The 24,933-nt window shown below is 43.3% G+C and overlaps 1 protein-coding gene across 1 annotated transcript in view; it reads left to right on the top strand.

Moving 5' to 3' along the window:
* CFAP299 (cilia and flagella associated protein 299) overlaps positions 1-24,933 on the top strand; it is a 124,014-nt gene that overhangs the window by 22,315 nt on the left and 76,766 nt on the right. The window contains exon 3 of the mRNA XM_086611954.1: positions 5,127-5,217. Within this exon, the coding sequence (XP_086468080.1) occupies positions 5,127-5,217 (91 nt within the window). The remainder of the gene's footprint in view (positions 1-5,126; positions 5,218-24,933) is intronic.

The following is a 24,933-nucleotide window of genomic DNA, read 5'->3' as shown; positions in this document are numbered from 1 at the left end:
CTGCAGCGTCTCAGCGCTTCCCAGCGCCGCCTTATGTGCCGTGCCTCTCGCGCGGTCACGGGCGGCCTCGCTGTGTTTGGCCATATTGAGCTGGGGAAGTGAAGTCGTCCCAGCTTTGCAGACTGGGAACTGAGGTGTGAGAAGACCGAGCAAGTCGCCGAGCTTGCGCCGTGTGTTTGTGACACGGTGAGATGATGACCTTGGATCTTCCCAGTCCCAGTCTTACACCCTGGTCTTTAAGGTACAGTCTCGTACTGTAGTCTCTGCCTGCTTTTTAAAGCGTGCACACCTCGCGTAGAGAAAACAGACACATCTGATGTCTTGGAGCAGTGCTCGAGTCCTGCCTCGGGACGCAATGCTGGCTGTCAGCGTGTGGCACTGGGAAGTTGAAACTTCGGATGTTTTAAAATAGAAATTACGTGTCTGGAGATGAGGGAGAGACTTTGGGGCCGAGTTCTTGCGCCTGTCTCCCCACTAATCCTGCGGCAGGTGTTTGCAAAACACAGCTGTTTTGCATAAGTTAGGCAAGAACGTGCATTCCAGTCCGGCTTTGTGCTGGCGCATGGAGTGTGCTTTTGAAAGAATAACAGTGTGACTCTTAGATGTTCTTCCCATTATCTCAGTTTGACAAAAAGCATTCTTCAGGTCAACAGGGCTCTCTAAAAGTTAAACTACATTGTCCTGTTTCCAACTGTGACTCCAGTGCTCTCAGGAAAAGCCCACATGGTAGAAGATGTAGGAAAATAAAGTAAATGAAGCCCTAGGGAACCATTACAAAATGGAAAAAAAGCAGTGTAGACTGTCAAAATAAAAATCAAGGAGCTCTAACTGAAGTTCAAAAAGAACTTTCCTTCTTTCTACTTCACTAATGCCTATCAGCGGAGACCCAAAAAGCCTACTGCAAGCAAATGTGTCTGAACTGGGAGCGCAGGGAGGGTGTGTGGTAGAAGATACTAGGAGCTCTTGGAAGGAGGAGAGCAGCTTGGCAGGAACAAGATAGTGTGGAAATGCGCCATTTCAGGGTGAAACTTTCAATCGTGGTAAAGCGAGAATTGTGTTTATGGAATTAAAAGCAGCAAGGAATGCTTAATAGTGTTAACATCACTAAGAGTTTCTGTATCCAAACGAATTCCTGTAGAAAAGACCCCCTTCTAGTTCTGCCAAACTGTAATTCTTCTTTTCAGTATTGATCTGTCCAAGGACGCTGTAGCGAGGAGTGCGATTCGTTGCTAATGCTTCCTCTTCTGTATGTGCAGGAAAAGAGTATCTTCAGAAGGGGAGAAGTTGGGCTTTCACTCTGAAGCATCCTTCAGTAAGTACGCTGAGGCGTGAGCTGAATGGCAGGAGTAGTTTCGGGCAGTGCATGAATATTATGGGTCCATGCGTGATGGTGGAGCTGCATAAATTGGTGCTAGTAAGGAAGTATTCCGTGCTCGCCTTTCAGGGGCTTTTGAAACCTGCAGGTGTTTGCTGTACCAGCACGTCATTTGTAACCCTCTAGCTTTGTGAAGGACCTAGTACAGATTTAGGAAGTCACCTTTTTTTAAAAGAAATACACTTAAACAGCAATTTTTAGGTCGCGGCAAGTTAGGTAGTCCTCATTAGACAGGAGTAGCATTCAGTGGGTCCTAGAGAATGCCGTTCCTCTTGACTTGGAGGACTCCCTCATTTCGCCTGGCGGGAAGCTGGAGCAAATATTTACGTGGCCTTCCTGAATTCCTAACTCGTCACACCCCAAAATTTGTGCCTGTTTATGTTGAGGGGAACTTCTGCAGTGTGGAATGCCTTGATCTTTTCTTCTCACTCTTGTGCTGTGATGGTAAACTAGAGCCTGGAGAAGGCGCGTGCTGCCGCGGCAGGGAGAGAAGCGTCTCCTTGCCTTCTCCGAGACTGGCTGGCAGCAAATGCTCGTACACCTTTCCCCTCATCCTGCATCTTCCTAGAGAGCCTTATTCAGATGAGAACCGCCTGTAACTGGAACTTAGGAAAACCAATTCGGTGCACGCTTGTGTCTCCAGAAGCTCGCACTTCTGTGTGTGCTGTTTTTTAAAGTCAAACTGATTTTTTAAATCCGTTCGATGCAAATGTGTGTCTGCAGAAGCGTGCAGTTCCTTGTGGACAGTTTAAGTCAGGTCAGTTACTAATTGGTTGTGGTTGATACTGAAATGAGCCTGGCTTAAGCCAGTCTTAAGAATATCTGTGTGACTTGTACTGTTTTAACTATTTTAGTTGAAAATCTCCCTGAAGGTAAACCGATGATGAGCTTTTCCTGTGTGGGCAAGCCCCAAGAGGAAAGACGCATCTCTGACCTGGGGTAGCGAGGCAGAGGATGCACATCCCAAGGCTAAGAAATGAAAAAGACCGAGACTCAAAGAAATAACATCAACATTCATGCAGGAAATCGAGGAATAAATCCTTGCCAGTTTAAAAAAGTGGAAGGCCTACCAAGTCGCGCTTTGTCCCTACCTCAGAAAATAATCGCTTAGATGCTGGGAGATGCTTCCTGAGCGTGGAGTTCTAGAGTTCAGGCTTCAAATGTTAAGCTCCTTGTTCTCTTAAACACTCTTATTTTCTAAATTTATAAAGGTTTATCTCAGAATAGCTGGAGCCTGTATCTGCTTTCTCGGTGATTCAAATTTAACAGCGATACTTTCTGTTCGTCTTTATCCGGTAATGGTATATATTTAAACAGAGGGTTTGAAAGAGCTTAAGAGTCTGATACAGAGGACACTTCTCGTGTTTTGTTTCTGCACTCACTGGTCCCATCAACTTTTTTTTTTTTTTTTATACTTTAAGACTGTTAGGGATGTTGTCATAACAGTAAAATGATGTTGATACATTTCTAAAAATGTTTCTCTAAATGAACAAACATTTAGTAAGTTTCTCAGATACGACTCAAGAATAATTTTGCTTGGTTTTTTTTTTTTTTTTTGTGAGAGATGTCTTCTGTCCTACCCTCTTTTTTGTTAAAAAAATCAACCAGTTAATACTGACCTCTGCTCTAAGTGATCTTGCTTCCAGATCACTTCAACCGTGGTGTGTTGCATTCCTAATGGTTTATTCAGCCATAATGATGTTGTTGATGTTTTTTCTCCTGGTCCATAGGAGACTGACTTCATTTTGGTCTCATCCAGACTTTTTCTTCTTTGCCATTTGGTAGATGTTGAAGCATTTTCTGCAGACTAAAGGTGGGCTTTGTCACTGAAAATAGCATATAGGAAACATGCATGTATCAGATGATGCCTTTTCTCATCCGTCGGCTTTCAGAAGTTAGGCTTGCTGAAATAGGCCCCCCGTAGTCAACACAGCAAGTAAGGCACAAGAATGCCCTCGTTGGAATTATCTCAAGGGCTGTGAGAAGCTGCTGCCTTACACTTGTCATGCACCTGCCATATTTTAGCTGTGTTTTGACATTCTGTTTTTTGGCCTGGACAGGGCCACCTGATGATACCTGCTGTTTTTCAGAAACAGTGCAGCTCGATTTCATGCATGGGTCAGTGTGTTCGAATGATATTTACTAAAAAATAAGTTTTATACATCTTGGTGTCCTGCTAGTGGGTCAGTGATTCTTTTGCTGGTGATGGATGGATGAGAGGAAGACAAGGTTTTTTAGGGAAGGCCAAGTCTCTTAGTGGAACATAAGATTTAAGTGGATAAAACCACATAATCTGTCACGCAGCCACACCCTTCTTCTCGTTCAAAATAGAAGCCACAAACTTCACTTGAAGTTGGCTAGTTAAACATGGATTTACTGTTGATTTAGTATTAACCTCTGCTAGAGAAAGGAGGACTTTGGGAATCTAGAATTCTTAACAGGACGTGAAAAGCAAAAATTGATACTCTATTTTTAATCTGTCTTTTACATCTAATTTATCGTGGTGTTTTAATCCATACGTTAGTCTTTGATTTATTATTTTTACAGTGCAGCATATGTACTCTGAAACGGCTTCGAACTCATGTACTGCTGGGTAACAGCTGGTAAAGTGGCCAGAGATTGACCTGGTAGCTCTGCACCAGAGTTTTGAAGCTGAGATGCAGGCTTTTCACTCCGTTTAAGGACATTATCCTGTGTATCTGTATTAAAAAAACTTACCAAAGGGATTTTTTCGGTGTACGTGGCACACTTGAATTTGAAACTTGATATGTTATACACTTGATATGAAGATCTTTATTGATGCTGTATTCTGTCTACTTAGATTGACAAAGGCTACTCCTTTTCATTGAAATATTCACATTGAGATAGCAGGGGGATGTAATGGTCCTTCTCCTTTCAAGTAGATCTGTACTGAACTCGGAGGCACTATTTGCCTTGGCTTGCCTGAGAGCATGCTTTCCAGGCAGCGTTCTCTACTTGGCATGTTAAAAGGAGAAAAGTTCCCAGTGAAGCCACTGTAGTGCAGGACTTGGGAAGTCTCAGCTTCCTTCTCGTGCATGCGAAGTGCGCTGGAGTGAGTGCAGTGAGCCCTGCAGGTGGAGACGGGCTTTCGAGTAGGCTGAGAGACTTGTAGGAGCCATGAAAAGAATCACATTTTTGTTGAAGAGGTTGTCTGATATCCAGTGCTTTAGTCCATCTGCTGCGTGTTTTGTCTTTTTCATGACTGTTTGAATTCTGGGGCACTATGTCCAAAGGCTAGCAAATGATTTTTAGTTTATGGTATGCTTTCGTTTTTTTTTTTTTTTCCCCTTGCATTGTACTGCAGGATACAGAAACTTTATTGGTCCTAGCACACCGAGCAGTCTGTGCAGTAGTTCATTTGATTAGTTGCTGGCTGAAGAATAAGATATTGAATGTGTTCAAGCTTACATTGGTACATTTGGAAAATCTGGTGTTCTTATGTAAACATGACTTTGGCCGTTACTCTGGAGATGTACATCAAGCGCTTAGATTACTTCAGATATATAACTGAAAATGTGTGTTAGCAGAAGTCACCTTTTGGTAAACTGCTGTTGTGTCGTACATGTGCAGTACTGATGAAGTCTGAATAGTGGTTTCAGGGTAATATGCAAATTAGCTACGATTGAGTGAGGACTGTCTCCTTGTATTTACAGAATGCTTAACCCAACACTGAACCCAAAATCGGTGGCAGTTATTAATAGTAATAATTGTACCTTTTTTTCTCCCCTAGGTCACTAGCAAGTGTTGGAAAAGAACTGAAAGATAACTTCGTGCGGGCCCTGGCAGAAAGAGAGAAAGCCAATCGGACTGGAAAAATTTCTGTGAGTACCTGTGAAATCACAATCTTTTAACAGGTTAAAAATGAATCTGAAGAGGAAAACGAGGCATTTTACAGGAGGACTTCAGGTGGAACATTCAAAAAGCTTATTTGATTTAGGAGAAATTTCTTGAAGCCTAGAATTTTGTCTTATGTTATTTATTTTTTTTTCAAATGAGCAAAGCATGTGAAAACACTGCCCAGGAGTCTACAAAAGGTAAGTGATGAGCTGAAAGATACAAGAGGAAAAACATCTAGTGAAGTGTATTTTGATTTCCTAAGAAGTTGTAGGTTCCTGCCTTGCAAAAATCATTCCCACGTGTGCTTTAAATAGAGGAAGATGCAGCCTCGTTGTTGGGGGGATCTCTTCCAAACTCGTTAACATTGGTAGTTTTGGAGTTTCCCTGCTGAATTTTGGAGGGATGCTTGATATGTTGGGTCTAGCATAGGAGAGCGTTATGAATCTGGCCACGTGCCTCCGGTCTCAGCCAGTTTGTCCAAGCTGGCGAAGCTGCCTGTGCGCTGTGCTTCCCGGTGCGTTACTTGACCAGGATCGTGCTGGCGGAGGTTGCTTGGGAATCTCTCCTGCTTTGTCTGTCAGTCCCTCACATTCATGTAGGTATGCTCAGGGGACATGTTGCTGGAGTTGAAACTGCCCTGGGTAAGTATAGCTAGGTCAGTGTCCTTCAATTTAAAGGGAGCATGGTCCTATATCCTTGGCTTCTTAATAGCTTTAGTTTTGCACAAAGAAGGGTGTGTGCCCGCGTGCTGTGCAAGGAGGGAGGTTTTGAGTTTCACAATTGCAGTTCAGTCTGCTTCCCTGTAAACTTCAGAACACAACTGAACATGAGCCCAGAATGGTCATCCTTGTCTTCCTGCTGCGTTGAGACAGAATACTGCTGTTTCTTGCCTTCTTTATGGAGTTGCAGGAGCCTGGGTTTCTTCGGTTGGTTTGCCTGCGACTGCAAAGGCAGTGCCAAGGGTTCTGGAATTCTAAAACGAGAGCCTTTGCTGGTTCTGCTTGCTTAGGAAGTTCATCAGACATACACTAATGATTTTTTTGCTTTCGTTCAACTTTGCTAATTGAAGTAAAAGCATAACTCCCTTCCCTCCCTCCCCTCTGTAATTCTGGGGTCGATATTTATCCTTTTGTGGCTAGCTAATTAATCTCTAGAACTTGCCGAGGAAATACTGTCTGAAGTGTGCTTCCACGACATAAGTGAGCAAGCTTTCTCATGAAGCTTCAAACACCGTATGGTTTCAGCTGCCTGACAAATATCCTGGGAACTGTGCTTCTTGGGATATTTAGGGATTTCTACTGAAGAAATAGGCACACAGAAGGTTAAACGTACGATAGAAATGAGAGGGTGGAACAATGCTGCGATGGATTAGCCTTCAAAATAGAAGCACTCTGTGACTTATTTCACATATTTACCATAACTTTTTTTTTTTTAAAAAAAAGCAGTTGTTAATCGTAGCATCTTATTCTTTTAGTTCCCTTTCTGGCTGTGATTTTCAGAGTATCCTATAAAGGCAATGTAATTTTTTCGTTTTACAGATGGGGGCACTACTCGGTTACGCAGAATCACTGCAGCGCAGGAAAGGGCTGTCAGTTCGTACTAATAGATATTTCGGGCTCTAGGTGGAGGCAGCAGGGCTGAGCCTGGCACTTCAGACTGGCTGAGACCTTCCTGCAGATTGATTCCAGTGCCCCGATCGTGCTGACGGGGGGCTGCGTGGATCGAGGGGTGGGAAATGAAACATGTTTTTTTTTGTTATCATAAAGGGCGCTGGAAAGAGTTGAGGTCAGTAGGAGCCTTCTCAGTCTCGTGGACACAGTGCAGTAGCATTCGTTGAGTGCCTGAAACTGGATCCAGTGCAGTCTGGGTGCTCCTGGAAGCTTCTGCTAGAGGTTCTCCTCCTGGGGTGAAACTCAACCCTGAGAAACCTGGATAGAAAAAGGTACAATAGGTTAATATGCATATTTTTTGTTTGGTTGGTTGGTTGTGTTTTTTTTAACTTATTTTGGTTTACTGAACTGAAAGAGGTTTCACGGTGATTTTTTGTTTGTTTCTTCTTTCTGATGCTCTGAGGCATATTTTTATATGTTGGAGCTGGTTTGGTGCCCCTCTCTGTTCTTGTGCTGTGTATCCTTATACTGCTGTCGCATAGAGTATTGGAAGAAGCAGGCAGGAGCCAGCACCGCTGCGTTAAGCAGAGTTTGGATTCCGAAAGCACTCGTAAGGTTTTAGCACTCTGCGTGGTGAATTCCAGGTGGGACTCTAGAAAATGAAGGTAGATAAAATACAGGCTAGCCTTCAAATTTAAAATGAAAAATAAAGAGTAAGAAGCGTCCCATTAAAATGAAGACAGCTGATCTCTCTTCCCCAGTTCCCAGGCCTCCTGCGGCCATACAGTTTCTAGGCCCCCAAACCAACTTCTGGTTACGTTTTGGGAACAATGAGTATTATTTACAAGCTATTTAGCACGTACCTCGATATAATGAAGTTTACCAAGTGTGCAATTTCAGCCTCAACTCTGACTCTCCTGCAGTTTGCTGGTTTACAGGAGGACCCATAATGTTTTCTTAATACACTTGAATGTGGGAATGCGTTCCAGAGAGCGATCCAGAGCATAAACCTGTTGGCTGCAATCATAAATGCACACAAAAGGCATACTTGGTTTTTACTGTTGCATACCTATTAAACCAACAGAGAGAAAGTATTCCTTTATGAAACCGTGTTTGGGGTTTTTCTGTTGACGGTGCCACCTGTGTTATTACTAGCGGTGCAGACAATTCTGTATGTTTTTTGGAGTTGTACTTGGGCCCTAAGGCCACGTACGCTGGTTGCTGAGAAGACCAGCCTGCCCAGAGAAAACACTGCCTCTTTGGAAAGCTGGAACGTTGCAAGATCCTGTCTGTGCTCAGTGAGACAGACAGTTGCGTGGTTTCTGTGCTTCTCTGTTCAGGGTGTGATCTCTAGAACCTGCTCCTCCTTTGGAGATGAAGGCAGTGCAGGCCATGGGACTTGCTTCTGAGGGATACGAGTTGGACTAACAAAAACGAGAGACATAGCAGGGAGTCATCGTATGACTTCCCGTCATTGTTTGAATGGCACCACGTGACATCAGCAACTTGGATCTCTCTAAGGCAATGAGCTATTTGATTAATTCTTTGGGATTCTTTACAAAACTTTACAAAAGACAGGACAATCTAAGACTAACTTCTCTCAGTCCATCCAGATAAGACTGAATAAGGCTTTGTGGTGTGCCTCAAAAGTCACTGCACACATGTGACAGCATTGTCAGGATGAGATTATCTGCTGTGGTGCTCCTCAGCACGACAGCAGTTAATGCTGCTTGGTGGAGTCACCTGCTTTAGAGCTGGACTTCAGACTTACTGCGTAAATGGGAGATGAAAAAGAAAAGAAACTAAAAAATTTTTCAGAAGCTGAATGAGTGTGATCTTGACAAAGCTTTTTGCAATGCTTACTTTGCCCTAGCGTTACCCACAGCAAGGCTTGGCACCTTGTCTAAGGACTAGCAGCACTTCTGCCTGTCACAGTGTCAGGGATGTTCCGTCTAGGACGTGCAGTGAGCAGCGTCGGTGCTCTTACCTGCTCCGCTGGTCTGTCTGGACCCTTAGAAATCGACCTCTGCCACAAGATGATTTTCTGTTTGTCTTTGCTGGATATGCAGCCAGACTGTCCAATTTGTACAAAAAAACTCGATAAAAACAACAAAACGCACCAAACCAAAAGCCACCACTCAACACCAAAAAAAAAGCAAACCCAGAACAAAACCCATCAAACCAAACCCAACAAAAAACCTAGCCCAACAAAACCAAAACAAAAGAAAAAGGCTCCAAAAAAGCAGTGTAAAAGGGCGCCTCCTTTTCTCACGTAGAGTGGGAGGAGAAGAATTAAAAAACGTCCAGTCTCAAAAGCTGCACTTGACTGTGCCTGGAAAATAAATAATCCCTCAGCTGTGCGTGATGGCTCTGGGTGGCTTAATTAGCTGAGGTTCATATTTCTTTGCTGTTTCGTGTCGGCTGTCGCAGGTCACCCATGTGTCAAGTTCATGGGGGATGTTACATTCTCTAAAACGAGACTGTCCTGACAGAAGTATTGCATATATTTGCTTATTAACCAATTCCATCAAAAACTTGATCTATAGAAGTTTGTGTGAGAAATAAGATGTACGGGGTAGTAGATAGTTTTGAAAAAATGAGAGGGGGGTTCAGGGAAGGTAACGACACGCTACTGATGGATTTTGGCAGTCCTAGTGAGTGCTCCGTGCTCTTATAAATGAGCATTCGCCTGAAATCCAATGCAAGTCTTAGGATTAGGTGAACTTGGCAGGCAGGTGGGTGTCGACTCCCTTACGCAGGTGTATGGTTACCCTATCTAGCCCTCACCCGTGCTCTGGTATGCATTCAATATTGCTTGCTTATTCAAGGTGATAAAGGGCTCCGTGGATATCATAGGCAGTATTTTCAAATGCCTTAGGAAATTATGCAATACTCAGGAACTCGGTTTTATGTCCCAGAGCAAGTCTCTGAGTTATTGTGTGAATACTTTGAAGCTCGTCTGTAGAGAGAGGCTTGGAGTGATGGGGCAGAGAGCAAGACTGCGGCTGCACTGGTGTATCTGAAGGCGTAGGTACCCTGTGAGCTTGGGTTTGGATTTCATGGCGATCGAAACAAGTTATAGTGATGTTCTCACGGGCATCGGTGCCAGCATCAAAAGCGTTTAGGCACTTCAAATAATAAGGTGGAATCTGTTGATGGAAATCAGGGACGTTAGTAAGCTAAGGATTCACCCTTCCTCCTCCTGTTCCACTCATCAGCAGAAAAAAAAGGTTTCCACCAAAAACCAAAACAAAACCCTGATGTTCTTGTACTCAGCCGTGAGAGAGCTGCAGCCAGGAGATCAGATGAGGTAAATGCCTAGTAGAATGAAACTGGTTTAGTTTTTTCTGCGCTGAGTATTGGCTGTGAAAGCAGTTATGGCTGGGCCTTTTGGGCTTTGGAATGTGTGTTACTGGAGCTGAAAGCACTGGTTACAGCTTGTTCCTGTAGAGCCATTCAAAGAAACCGCTGGAGCTGACTCAGAAAAGCTTATGAATTAAGCACTTGATAGTATACTTGTTTCCTGTGTTGAAAACTCAATGAGGCATGAGATTGCTTTGTATATGACCAACAATATTGTGCTGACATGATCTTTTTTCCGCTTTACTGTTTCCCAACATCTATGAAGGGTTCCCTTTCATGAAAAGAGAGTATTATAGAAACATTTATTTCCCTTTTAACTGAACCCATGTTTGTCTGTGTAATAAATTGCTATGGAAATTACACAAGTCATGCAGTAATCATAACTTAATTTCAAACAAATAATTTCTGCCCTTGAAATACAAAATATATCTCAAATGCCATGTCATTGGAAAGAGTGTACTATGAAAAAAAATGAAACTGTGTTTCCTGGATGTAGATGTAATCTTGTTATTTCATGTCTTGAAGGCATACTGTGTGTTTCTTCCCAATTAAAAGGGGGTAGGGATGTGTGAAAATCATGGTGGTACTTGAGATTTATTGTGCAGAGGAGAAGCAGAACCCTTATTCATTATATTTTATCCCTGGAAATCATAGACATGATCGCTCCTGTTCGTGCAATATGTGCTAATGCACACTTGACAACAGGTGTAACCGAGTACAAAAGCACTTGGAACAGTTGGAAACGGGACCGTTGGATCCTGAGTCCTCTGAACTTCAAAACCAGTTGTTTGGGAGCTGGGCTGTACGTTTATGTTGTAGTTTTATTTCTGTTATTTTACTTGTAGGGTCAGGACGTACTGTCAACAGAAAGGGGATCAGAAAGCAAACAAAAAATGTGGCGTAGCACACTGAGGCAGCTCTCAAGTTCAGTATGATTTTTGTTTGTGTTTATCAAATGTGTTCTGGAGAAATACATCTTAAAAAGGACTCGTTAATATAGTTTCCCTCCCCCAAGATTGATTCTTTTTAAGTTATAGGTGCAGTATCATGGAAAAACCATTCTGGTTTAATTGTAATATGTAGATTGTAGATTATTTTAAACGCCTAAAATTGCATGATGAAATATAGTCCGAGTTTTCCATCGAAAGGCTGCAAAACTGGTACTCCATGTAGAAAAGTATCTGCAAAAAGTGGAGAAATATAGCGCGTCTTCCATTTCTTCCTTCTTTTCTGTGCTGTATCCAAAGTGAAGCAACAGTTAGGAGAGCTGAGTACGTTTTGTAGAATACCTGAACTGGATCACTTGAATGACATGACAGCTGTGAATAACTGCACATTACTTGTGCTGTGGAGCATGCTGGTGTTTCAGACCAGGTGACAGGAAGGCGCGGGGCATATTATTTGAGAGGTTTTAGCTGTCATCTGAAGACCTCGAGGTACACTTAGAATTCACATCAAAAGACATAGTTTTATTAACTGCTGTTAACTCAAGACCAATTAAGCTCCCTTTAAAGACCTTGTAGTTGGTTTTATTTGTCTCAACAGGAGTTTTGGGTTCCTTAGATAGCTCGAGAGGAGTGATGGCATACACGTATGTGACCCTGTGTCTACATTAGTGTTTGACTTGGGCTGAGGAGAGCGATTTTTGAAACGACTCTTTCAGGGGCCCCACTTACCACACGTTGGTCTTGTATTGCAGAGCAATTTTGGGGTGCACTTACTGGCTTTAATTGGAAAAAAAGAGGCATTAAACAAGAAGCTGGGCTCCAGGGCCACTATCCTCTCACAGACAGCTGGTTCTTGGGATCAGACTAGTGCTAGTGTGATGTAAAGCTCCCAAAATATCTATGCTGTGAGGACACGGGGTCTCTGGCTCCAGATGTTTCATTCCTGAAGTCCTGTTCTACGTGTTGCATGATTGACTGATGCAAACGTGGCCTGAGGTCTGTCCTGAACAGGACCTAGATGAGTGCCCCATTTTTGCTTTTTAGTAGCTCTTTTAAATGCAGCCGACCCAGTAAGGAATGCTCATCTTTGTGGGGAGTGACGTAACAAATGCAATTATCGGTGTACAGGGCAAATGTCCGTTGCAGTCCAGCTTACTGTACTTGTGACAGCAGGACGTGTCACACGTCAGCACGTGCAATGGCTGACTCCCATCGTGGCCCATCAGCCTGAAGAAATAAAACTCTCCATAGAAAGAGAACACCTCGAAGAGGGTAATATTTGCTGAGTCGTCAAAGAGCATCACTAATACACAGACAGGGTGATCATAGACTAGAAATAAATGAGACCAAACCTACTGTTTGATTTTGCTGAAGTAGCCATAGTTGGCTAATTCGGAAGACTGATTCTCAGTGTCGGAGTACTAGCATGAATGTAATTTAACAACTCACATCCGAAGTTGTAAAGGCTTTATTTTGTTTTGCAGGAATGTCAGAGTTGTGTGCATAAGTTGTTGATGGGGAGAAATTTGTGATGTGTTCATTCACATTCTTCTTAAATTGTGAATTAAAAAAAAAAAAAAGTGATAAGAATGTAAATATGAGTGACTAGATAAATGCTTTAGCTAGAAAATACATGTTTTTAGGGATACTGTCTTAACTTTTCTAGGAAAACAGGAGAGCTTGGAGGTAGCACTTTCCTGAGAGACACCTTTAGGATCTCTCTCTTCCAGCTGACCAGGTCTCTTGGACTTTTCCGGTTTTATTCCCTGGAGTTTATTTTGTCTTCTGAAAGCTCGGGTGGCTGTTCGGTGATGCAATGTGTGATTTGCACTCCTTGGTGATCCCAGGATTTACTCATACTGGGTGGTTGGATGGATTTTGGCGAGCGTGACAGCTATGGAGTGCAAGTCGTGATCTGCCAGCAGGACAGCCGTCACCTCTGTGCCGTGAGGAATGGCAGTGTGGCTGCCACAGCATGAGCCCCAGCAGTTTTCTCTCTCGTTCGCTGAAATGTTCTTCAAGTTGCTAGGCTGTCTCGTTTTTAAAGCTGACTTGCATGGCCTCTGACATTGACATGGTCATACATTTCTTTCTCTAACCTGAATTTGCTTTCTGTAGTAGCTCTTTGCTTAGTAAGTGTTCTGAGGAAAAAAAAAAGTATGTTTAAAAGTCAGAAAATATCAGTTTGAAAACTTTTAATTCAGATTGTAAAATGGCACGTTTACTTTAAGGAAATGTGTTTGTTTTCTGGGATGTTTTTCTGTAGCAACCTCATACAAAGCACAGAACATGTACTCACTGGCTGCTCACCACATCTGTCGATGTAGGGTTTTGTCTTCTTGGAAGTGGAGGTAGAAGTCATGCCTCTGCAGAAGTCAGGGGTGATTTTGACACCATTGAGCTAAACGCAGCCAGAGCCCCATCTCCTTCTGTGTGTGTTACTAAGTTAGAGTCTTCCTTGAGATATCACTATTTTATGGAAAAAGAAATTCTTCAGTGTGAGTAAGGACCATGGGTTCCATACTGATCCTGGTGTTTGCTGCCGTCAGCTGGGTTCCGTCTGTATTGAACTGGAAGCTGAATTTGATCTTTCTTTCGCTTCATGTTCTCAGCAATGGCTTTTTGCAGGGGGGAATGTCAGTCCAGTGGGTGTTAAAGAGTTAAAATCGTTTACACACAAGATCCCAGTTGGAAGCTGGTACGTGTAACTCCCAAGGTACATACTTATCACTCCTGGGTACGCACGAAATGCACCTTTGTGGATGCTGTTGTGAATATGTTGTCAGTTCTTAGTAAATAAGTAATAGCATGTGATTTAACTGGAAAACCTGTTTTTTTTAAATAGTGTGTGCTTGTTTTACGAGCCCTTCAGTGTTTGTTCTTGGGCATCATGTTTCAGGTTGTGTGTGTTTTATAATGTCAGTTTAACACAAATAAGCAGATAAGCAGTGTGGTAGAAACATACCAGGGTAAGCTCAGTAAAGTACAGTGGTACTGATAGGAAAGTGGTGATATTTTCAAAAAGAATTTCTTCTTTCTTTTTTGGTCACTGACTTTTAAAAATCATTATGCCGACATGTATTTATTGTATTTTCAGGTCTTCAACCTTTACAGTAGGAGTATTTATAAGGAAGAAATTTTTATCTCAGAGGGTGGTGAGGCACTGGCACAGGTTGCCCAGAGAAGCTGTGGCTGCCCCATCCCTGGAAGTGTTCAAGGCCAGGTTGGATGGGGCTTTGGGCAACCTGGTGTAGTGGAGGGTGCCCCTGCCCATGGCAGGGGGGTTGGAACTAGATGATCTTTGGGGTCCCTTCCAACTCTAACCATTCTATGATTCTATTTCTCTTTTCCGAGCTATAGAATACAAAACCCAACCATCTGGCTGCCTAATGTTACCAAACACAACGACTTTCACATTGTAAATTATTACCTCTAAAGGAAGCGATGGAGAAAGGCGGAAAAAGCGGATGCATGAAAGCTTTTAGTGGAAATGAATGACATAAACAGCTATTCTGTCAGCAGATCATTTCATTTGCTCAAATTAACTAATGATCTGTTAAGTGAGACTGAGTGAAAACGGGCTGTAATGAATGACATTGAGAGCATGAATGGACGAAGAGTATTAAGACAGCTTGAATGAGAACTGACGGCTCGGAGGGGATTTTGCGTGTTACACGCGATATTCCGAAATATTTCCCTCCTCAGCGTTTGAGTGGTTTTCTAGGCCACCTTGCCTGTTGATGTGAAGGACTTTGTAGCTGTACTTTGTACGTGCTTGTGAACTGTTGGATGTCACTGAGAATAGAGTTGGTTACGAGGGGAAATTGTTGGTTTTCGACAAAGCGATTCACTTCGAGTGAATGTTTACTGAGCGATCCACCTGGTACAGTGGCAGTGAAGGATCGAGTCATCAGGTGGTCGTACAGATTCTTGCCAGTACCCAGTGACCTCCTTATTCAAACCGGAACAGAACTGGTCAGTACAGTGTATGCTTTCATTATGACATGTGCTTTTTGAATTGTAGAGTTGTAAATGACCCTGGCATGTGCATGAAGTACACCGACGGGTAGTTTCTCGTAGATTTGGGAAACAGTTGAGGTCAGTCACATGCATTGGTTGAAACAGTCCGTGAATGATAAAGATAATGAATGGACATAGCAGGTGTAATTTTAGGCACCGACAAAGCTGCACTGTTCTGTCAGTCCCGGACTGTTCTGTGCTTGTTTTCTGCATTTGTAAAATGCTTTTGAAGAGTGTGGGATGGAGACACCTCGGTGTTGATTCCTTTTTTTCATATATTGCACCGATTGCCTAAGAGCACTCGGGCCAAGGATCTGGCTGTGTTCTTATCGAAGGCTAGAGATATTTACAGCTTTTTTCCTGGATTGCTTGAGAGACAGCAGTTGTTGCACTCCACTGATATTTTAACATGCATCTATTTAATAGAAAAGGTTAGATTTTTTCTGAAGCGTTTGCCCTTTGAGAGATTTCTATGCTTTACCTCACTATGGTTTAAGGCCTAAATAACATTTGAGTTGAAGATTCATAGTTTGGCCTATTAAGATATATGTGTTCAGTAATGGAATTATTTTTAGTCTGGGAAATGCAAGCTAAATCTGGGCAATCATAGAATAGTTTGGATTGGAGGGGACCTTTAAAGATTATCTACTCCAACCCCCCTGCAATGAGCAGAGATGTCATCTGTAGCATTTCTTACAATTTTTCTGAACTGTTCTTTCTTCCTGTGCGTGATAAAAGACACATAAATTTCTGTTGCTTGTGATGGGAGTTGTTAATCCCCCCTTCAGATTTGGTTTGTGACAATGATTAGTTGCATCTCTTTGCAGTACTAAACGTGCTTCTGAACTGGATGTATATGTTGTCTGTGTGGTTACGTAGCATAACTACATCGTTGGCAATAGCTGGCTGTTGCAGTCTGCTGTGGGTCTGTCTCCCACCCCCAGGTCGTGATGGAGAAGAGGCCACAGAAAACAGCAGGAGGAACAGTCACCTTTTTTTTTGGACTGTAGTCTTTGTGTTATAGTGTTTGTTCAGATTTGTTTCAACTTGATCTGAAATATGCGCAAGTTTTGCATCATGAAGAATGCTAGGAAGCCATAAAGTAAATCCTCCCTTTCCAAGAGGAGTCAGCAGGTATTACATTGACTTGTGAGATAATGCACTAAGTTGAGATGGATTCCTGATGACTTGAGAATGCACAGAATATGGGGCCACGGTTTGTGTGTAAGAGGACATAACAGCCAGAAAAACTTAAGCTTCACGAGCATTAGAAAAAATAATTTAAAAAGTCTAATAGGTAACTTGTCGGGGTTGCAGCAGGGACTGCAAATTGAACTGAGCAAGAGACCTCAGGTGTTGCAAGAAGAAATCCACCACAACAAAGGCTAATTGACATGAGAAAATTGGACTCTGTATTCTTTCACTCAACCGCAATACCCCGCAAGAATTTGCCCCTTAGCATCGTCGGTCTTTTTCTTGGGTGTACTCGGATAGCGCCGGGGCGCTGGCAGGTGCACCCGAGCAGCTCCTGTTTTGTGAACACAGAACAAAGTTAATGCTTTACCAGGTGCAGTTCACACCTGGGCAGGGAGTCATGAAGACGGTCAAGGTTCAGGCGGGAGCAGTGGGAGCGCGGCCGCCCGAGAGCCGGGCTCCGGCCGGGAGCCCTGCAGGACGTGCTGCGGGCCAGCTCCTCGCCTCCCCTCTGCGTCACCTGCCCGGCTGTGGGACCACCGGTGCCTGGAGACTTCAGAGAGTCTCCTTTAGCCCCACTGTGCGTCTGGACCGTGACACTCGGCGGTACAGGGACTGATGGAGTCAAGCCCCTGTTGCTGGGAAGATGCACAGTGTCCCAGCTGGCACTGATGCATCCGGAGTACTTGCCCTGTTCTGAAATGTTTGCTGTGGTAAACTCAGCTGCCAAGGTAGAACACAGAAAACCTGATTTAAATTTACAGTCTCTATAGACTTAACCTGTCAGATACCCAAGCGTATCACTGTTTAACTGGGTCACTTTATCTTGCTGTTAAGTTGATTTACAAACCAGGTGTGTATGAGGAGAGTTTAACTAAATCTACTGACCTGGAAAATATATTTGCAGCTCCAGAGGAGGCCTGCACAGAGATGCTTTTGGAACTAGACAGTAAAGAAACTGTCAAACAAAAAGGAAGAAGAAGAAAAATAATAAAAAAAGAAACAAAAAGGACTAGCAACTAGCATAGCCAACAGCAGGAAAGATACAGTATGGGAAGATGTCCACGTATTCATTATTCCTGAAGGGTATGGGAAGCTGCCAGGATTTTCGGAGCCTCAGTTGATTAGGTTGCCCTGGAAGGTCAGTAGCATTGCACACTCGCTGGACCGTACGCATAGGAAAACCAGAGAGGGAGGCAGAGAAGCCTTTCAGCAGAGGTGTGCACGAAGGGGCCTGGGAATGGGTCAGAAGCCAGAATGCGAGAGGGGCGCAGAAGGGCAAGGGCACTGACCTGTCATTATTGTCTTCCAGTCTTAGGTGCTCTGAGTTTCTCTGCCACAGCCTTGTCTTATGTCTGCTGGCAAGCGGAGTTGCTGTCAGTTGCTTTTGAAAAATCACATCGTGGCTCTGCCTGTTTCCCTGTCGATAAGACAGAAATAAAGTATTTCCCATTGCAAAGGGAAACGTACTGAAGATTGGCAAGTCTTCACATGCAAAGCGTAACAGGTAGAGGTACTCCCATTTGAGTACAGGGCAGTGGAAACAGGAAAAGCATGTGCACCAGGTAGAAATAAAATTACTGCATCCAGATCTTTCAGATCTTTTTTCTGAAACATGACGATACTAATTCCTATAAAAAATTGGTAAATGAAAGGGAATGTGCAGTCCGTACTTGCCTGTGGGAAACAGAAGTCTTTCACACTTGTTGTTCTTCCTTAGCTTGAACAGTCACAGCCACCTTCCTCGGTGCAGGGCTCTTTACCTGGCAAGCTTGTGCTCTTTTGGGACAGGTTGTTTTCAGTGGAGCTTGTTGAGGTTTAGACGTGCTCACTCAGTGTATTGTCAGAGCTGAATCCCTTCTGCCATCTCCTCTCTTACCTGCAGTCTGCTCCAGGCCGTGCCACCTAGCACCCCAGGCTGTCTCTGAGCAAGGTGCCGTGCCTGGAGCGGCTCGGCACGCCACTGCATCGGGCAGAGCTGCAAAGGCTGGTTTGGGGAGCAGATGGTGTCACAGTGCTGATGGGTGCCTGCTGGGGCGAGAAGCCCAGTTGGAAGGTCATGCTAACGGGGAGCGTTAGAGTGGCTTTGCTCTGAAGGATACAGATTCTTCACAGTCTCACGCAGGTTTGAGGAGCTCCTACTATTAGAAAGAGTCAGGATACCTGAATCGCCAAGAGTATAAACAACAATTGTAACAATCTCATCTTCTCTTTCTTGGGAACTGTGCATTGATTTGAAACACACAGGAACAGAAGACAGAAAGGCTGCGTGAAACATTATGAGTTGAAAACTAAAGGGACATCTGCATTTAAGCAGGATGCCTAGGAAGAAAAGGATTCTTAAGAAAGAAGAGAGAGCCAAGCAGTTGAAATTTCTTGGGTGAAACCAGACACACTATCAGTTAGAGGTAAAATTACCTTTGGAAATAGAAACGTAGTGTGGTAGTAATGGAGCTGTGACAAGAGGGGGCAGGAACACTCCACAGTGCTCAAGGTTGCTTTGAGGTTCACTTAATACAGGGGAGCAGAAAAGCCATTGGCCATAGAGATGAAGAGACAATTTAGTGCATAAAAAACAGCGTTACGGGACTTGTGCTGACAATAACTTAGGATATTTTTGTAGTGAATGTGATTTAAATGTGTTGTGTTCTTTCCACCAGGCTTGTAACAACCCTACGTATCCCCGCCTCTTGCAACTGCATCTTTTTGTGGCTGGTGATCAATTAAATTTTTCAGAAGTTCAGAGCTGTATGTTTTTAGTGTATTCTCTGCTGTTTTGTGGTGTATGGAATATCTGCTAACATCAGTAGCAGCTGATGTTCGGAGAAAAAAAAAAGTAAACTTTTTTCCAAAAGTTGTCTGGTATCTTCTGATAGCATTGCATGTTGTTTTTTGAGTGTTTGCTTCATCCTGTCAGAGTGATCTTGTAGCTCAGTCTACTTCTGAATAGAAAGAAAGAGGGAGAATATAGCATTTTAAAAGCGATGACACCGTGTTCTAGCACAGTTATGCATCGTTGAACACGTTCACGTTAAGATAATTTTGTTTCACAGATTTTGCCAGGCTTTGAGAGTTTATTCACATGAAGTTTGCATAACTGAGTGGAATTAATGGAATGGAAAATGTCAGAGTAGCTAACTAGCAGGCCGCAGTGTTATTTCAGCTTGCATTTTATGTAGGTTTCACTGGTTTGAGTGTGTCTGATAGGGATTGAAGTGCAGTATTCTTGCTTAAGTTTTTAGGAATACTTAATAGTGGTTGTTTGTTTATGTTCATTAAGATGCCCGGAAAACTCTTCCGTTTTTGCTACTCCTGTACTGTTTACATGTATAAGAGAGCTGTACCCACCCTGGGTGCATGAACTCGCTGCCCGTGTCCGGGTTATTCCGGAGGAGTGCTTCCTGGTGCGTTCGTCGGCTGTGTTGAATTCTGGCTACCTCCGGGGTGCCAGGAACGGCTGCCCTTGGGTGGCTGTTGGCACGTTAGCCTCGTGGGCCCCTTTGAATAGGGCTTTTTGTTTTCTTTCCATTCTTAGGATTTGTTGTTTGCAAGAAAAAAAAAAATAAAATTCCTGAAATGACTGATTTTAAAATTTATCCATCAAATCAGATTTTAGCAGAAAAGTAGCGTGAATTTTACCATCAACAAGAGCAAGTGTTTTAAATACACAAGCTTTAATGTGTTGGGTAGTTCTGTATTTCTTACTTTAGTCTTTCATTATTTATTTATTCCTCCCCTCTTCTAATTCAGGATGGAACAAAATATCCCCTATCTAGAAATTCAGCTTGTTAACCCTGTGCTTAATCATTGTGGTGTGGAAGTGTTAATATACAGAAAAAGTTCTTCAGAATAGGGATTTACTAAAAATACAGTATTTAGGAGATGGAAATTATTCTCTGGTTTTAATATTCAAAGTTTAGTCAATACAAATTTCACTAGCAGACTAGTCCTGTTATTAATTTTAATGCAGCCAAGAGGCTGCTCCTGTTAGTAAGGAAAAATAAACCAGACTTTGTGTGGTCTTATTTCCACCAGCATTGTCACAGATTTGATATTAAGGATGAATCATTTAGAGTCTTCCAGGATTCAGACTCAAGGCTCTTAAACATTGAGTTACTCTAATTCTTTTTTCTGTGCTCAAGTAGCCTTGTTCAATATCCAGATATTGGAGTGAAACCCTTTCCTGATGATGATCCTGATGAGACATTTAATGGAACAATTGGTCGTTAACTGAGTTGATCCCCTTTTGACTCAGTTCCTCTCGTGCTGAGCTGGGAAGAAATGCACAAGACCGGGGAGACAAACCAGGAAAATTGGAAGGTATGGAAAGATCCCTTGGAAGCACACCTGACGGTGGTCCGCATGTGGTGGGTAGTGTTGTGTGGGTTTCAGTCACACGTGTAGTTTTGATATCGTTGTTGGCATGAGCCGTGGAACTCGCTGAACTCACTTATATATGAGTTGATTAATTGTCTTACACTGAGTTGGTTGAGTTGAAGTAATTATTTCTAGTAGTTGTCCCCTATGAAAATCGGTTTGGTAAACCTGTCCTGATCCTAGAAATCCTAGTCCTGCAACGTGAGGAAGACTTTCTAGAAATCGTTTGGACCGCAAGTTAATTAAAATGGAATATTTCTAGTGCCAAACCACAACTGCTTTCTAGTGTCTGTAATCTTGTTTTAAACTGATGCAAATACATGTGTTCTACATCTGGACTGGAGACTTCAGCCCTGACATTCCTTCATCCCATGCAATATTTGCGAAATAAAAGAAAAGAGAGGATTGGATGTGCTTCATACAGATGGGGTATTTAGTCAGCTTGGAAATGCTTCCACAATGGTTTCAGTGCTTGGTAACTATTCCTGACCACTTGTGTTCAATTTAAATTGATAACTAGTTGTGACTTACTCTATTCTCAGATCAGTTAATTACTCTAGTTCTACTGTGGAGAACAAGATGGAGGGAGAAAATATTAGAAAACATAGACAGCAGGAACACTACAGCCTCTTCTCCTTACCTTTGAAAAGCACTACACTTCATCCAGTCACAGGACTGACCTTCAAGACCAGCACCTGCCTTCAGGTGTCTCCCTCTGAGGGCTTTTCCCTTGAGTTTGCTCAACAGGGATTTTCGTAACGTGTTCCATGCTTCCTGGTAACTAGTCCCTTTTTTGGGGAATCGCTAAGCGTTGTAAATACGTTGGGGACGGACTCTTGCTTTTAGCGATCAGTAGTGAAACGATATGATTGCAAACAGAGCAACTTCTGTTTTACACGCAGAACTGTTACAGTTGCAGGATAATTTTTTTTTTACCTTCGACTGGCACATGCAGACAGTCAGTATAAAAGATATTGTTTATCATACGGCTCTGAACTAGTGTTGACAACTGGAGTTGTCAAAGTGGGATAAAATAGACCTAGTTGTATCTTTGACTTGACACGTGAAATGAGGTAGATCTGTTTATAATGTTTCTTGGGTTGCTCATTTTTCATCATAATGGCCAATTCCCTTTCTTTTGGCTCTGAACATATCTGGGACCCAACATTTATAAGCATCAGTAGTGGATGTAGCCGAAGTACATTGTATTGCCTTGGGTGTTAGGCAAAGACTGTCAAGTTGTGTCCCTTGAATTAGTTTATGCTTATTCCTTGACCCCGTGTTCCCTTCTTGTCTATCCAGGGTGTGGAAATCTAGCATGCAGCACAGGTTGAAGTCAAGTCCCTCACAGAAACAGTGCTGGGTCTAATAATTAGCTCTGCTTTTGGGTGAACGCACGTCAGTGTTGCCTGTGGGCATCGCCACGTAGCGCAGGTCTCCGTGTTGCAGAAAGTTCCATGCCTTGGCCAGCCGAAACTGTAAACCCAGGCTGAGGTTCCAGATGGATCAGACCTTTCTGTTGCACAGAAAAACAGGTCAGAGCCGGGTGCCACACAGATCCAAACACAAGTCAGGAGGATAAATGTTGACGATGGAAATGGAGTCTTGGGTGCTAGGATTTACTTGTTCCGTTGAACAAATGTTTCTGGCGTGTCAGTCTTAGAGACTGACTTTTCCCAGGAGGTTCCTTCGGAGCTGCTGGTAGAAGGGAGAATAATAAGCTGACATACTTAAGATGAGCGCTTTCAAATTCCATTTCTGAAATCATTTGCACAAATTGCCAGTTTTTTTTTTTTTTTTACATATCACAGGCATAGACATTACTGTCACACCAGAATTTACAGAGTAAATTTATAGCAACCATTGTCTAACATGGGAACTAAATGAGGTAAGAATAGACAAACAGGCAGTGAAATGACAAATCGTCTTTCACTGCGGATCCTAAACATCAGTGGGTGAAGTAAATCACAGCCGAAGATGATGACCTCCTCCTCCTGCACAGCAAACATCCCAAACGGCCGCAGTCGAGAAGGAATGTGAGAAGGCAGGTAGTGGGCTGCAGCAAGACCCTGGGCTGCCCTGGTGTCGTGCTCTCTCCCCCAAAGGGTGTATAGGCTAAAACTTCGGTGATGAGTACGTGGGCAAACGACAACCACGTGCTTTTTTAGAAAAACAAATCCAAATATTTTGGTCAAACAGAAAGACAAGATAACATGCAACCTTGACACCCTTTCATTTTTTTTTATTAAATAAGCCCCAAACCCTAGCCTAGGCTTTCCGGAGATCGCAGAGAGAGTGTGGTGATCCTCTAAAGCAACAAAGTGGCTTTTGTAGGGAAAGTCTTGACAGTAATGCTGTGACTAGGTAAAATTAAAGCATTTAGATGGTGTAGATGAGTCTCAACTGTCTGCGAGTTGTTTCTTGGCACAGAATACAGAAAAAGAGGTTTGTCTTGCAGCTGAAGCTGCATCAGTTCTCTGAATAACCCCTAGCTATTTGTTTGAGGTCGGGTATCGTTACTTGCGTGTTCTGTGTTGTTAAGGATGGGCTGGGAGTACTTTGTGATTTCACGTTTTTTCTTTCTGTTCGTTCAGTAGCCAACTGGGTGTGCTTAGGTGTCAGCAAAATACCGGTGATGATCTGCCTCTGATATGAAACCAAAACGAAGCTCTGAGGAGCTCAAAATCCGTGCTGAGTATCTTAGGCCTGAGGTGCGAGTTGCTCGTGTAGGTTCTTGTAGGATGCAGCCCCGAGGACGTGGGCTTGTTTTCTGTCTAGAGCCATGTTATGCACCCGCTTTTGAGCCATAACTTTGTGATCTGTAGAAGGGGTAGGGAGACTTTATTTTAGAAGGGTACTCCTAGGTACTCCCAAGCTTCTTCCAGCTTCTGGAACCGAACGCTGACAGGTTCTGAGAAACATCCGAGGCTGTTATCCACGTTGGCTTTCCAGTGGCCGTGAGTAATGTCAGAGGATCTCGTGGACGGCAGAGTTGAGAGTCTGGTGTGTCCAGGCGTGCATTGCTTGTGTCTGTTCCACCGTGAAGAGGGTTACTGTTAGGGGAGGAAGGCTGTATAATTGTTAAAAGAACAAGTGCTGTGTGAGGAAATGATATCAGTGTGCTGGAATGGATTGCGTGTGCAGGTCAGCAGATCTTATATTTATTAGCCTAAAATAATAAATGTTTACCTTATAACAGATTCTAGAGGTCCTCCCTGAGGCTAGGCTGTGCACCAAAAATGCAGACGTGGAGACCAGGAGCAGCCTGAAGCACAAAAAGAAGAGGGAAATGAGCTATAAAGTTACCTGTCCAGGAATTTATGGTAGGGAAGAGAGAAATGGAGGAAAAGAGCCTCTGAGCCCTTCTGTGTGTTCTGTATGTTGGATGGTGCCCTCTTTCCAGTGCGGGCTGTGCCAGTTCTTAGTAAGCCGTGTACGCAGGTGTTCGTGCCGGCCTGGACTCACAGACCACGAGGGCCGAGGCAGGTAAAGGAACGTCTGAAAAGGGAACAATGAAGGAAGCGGGGAGGGGAAGAGTACGTTAACGCTATGTCAGTGCATAACTCCACATTCTTGGGAGAGTTTTGCTGAAACATGGACTTTTAAAGAAAATATTTGACGATCGTTATTGCAGGAAATAAATTTCATGGTGTTTTTAAGTTGTATCTATAAAAAGCTCGAAAGGATACCGAGTAGACAGTACTGGTCTGGTGAGCGGGCCCTGCAGCTGTGTTGGCTTCGCAAATGTTTTGCATGTGCTGTTCTAAAAGAGCAAAAGAGAATGAAAGAGGGGAAGAAACCCAACACAAAAACCTTCAGTCCCCTCATCTTCCAAACCATGAGAATTTTTTCCTCTTTTTTGTGGAATAATTGTATCGAGTATGGTTTGCATTTTTTCCATTAAATGTTTGAAATAATTAGTAAGGACTTCACGTCTGAGAAGCAGCTGTTGAGAAAATCAGGCATAGAAAGAGCACAACAATATTGGCGTAGTGAAATTGCAATGATGTACATTCCAGCTACTGGATTGTGAGCACGGAGCCCGGGAGAACACAACTGGAAAGCTCTGGATTACATTGGAGAAAAATGCTCGTTTGTGTTTCAAGGCAAAGCCGTGCTTGGCACTTGGCTTGTGAGCGTGCAGATCGGGTCACGGACGTGTCCGCTTGCCTCTGCTATTTTGGTGTGG

This window comes from Tauraco erythrolophus, chromosome 5 (genome assembly GCF_009769465.1).
Source record: "Tauraco erythrolophus isolate bTauEry1 chromosome 5, bTauEry1.pri, whole genome shotgun sequence".
NCBI classification, from domain to species: Eukaryota; Metazoa; Chordata; class Aves; order Musophagiformes; family Musophagidae; genus Tauraco; species Tauraco erythrolophus.
Note: the sequence above shows the minus strand (reverse complement) of the source record. Positions and strands in the feature narration are given on the sequence as shown.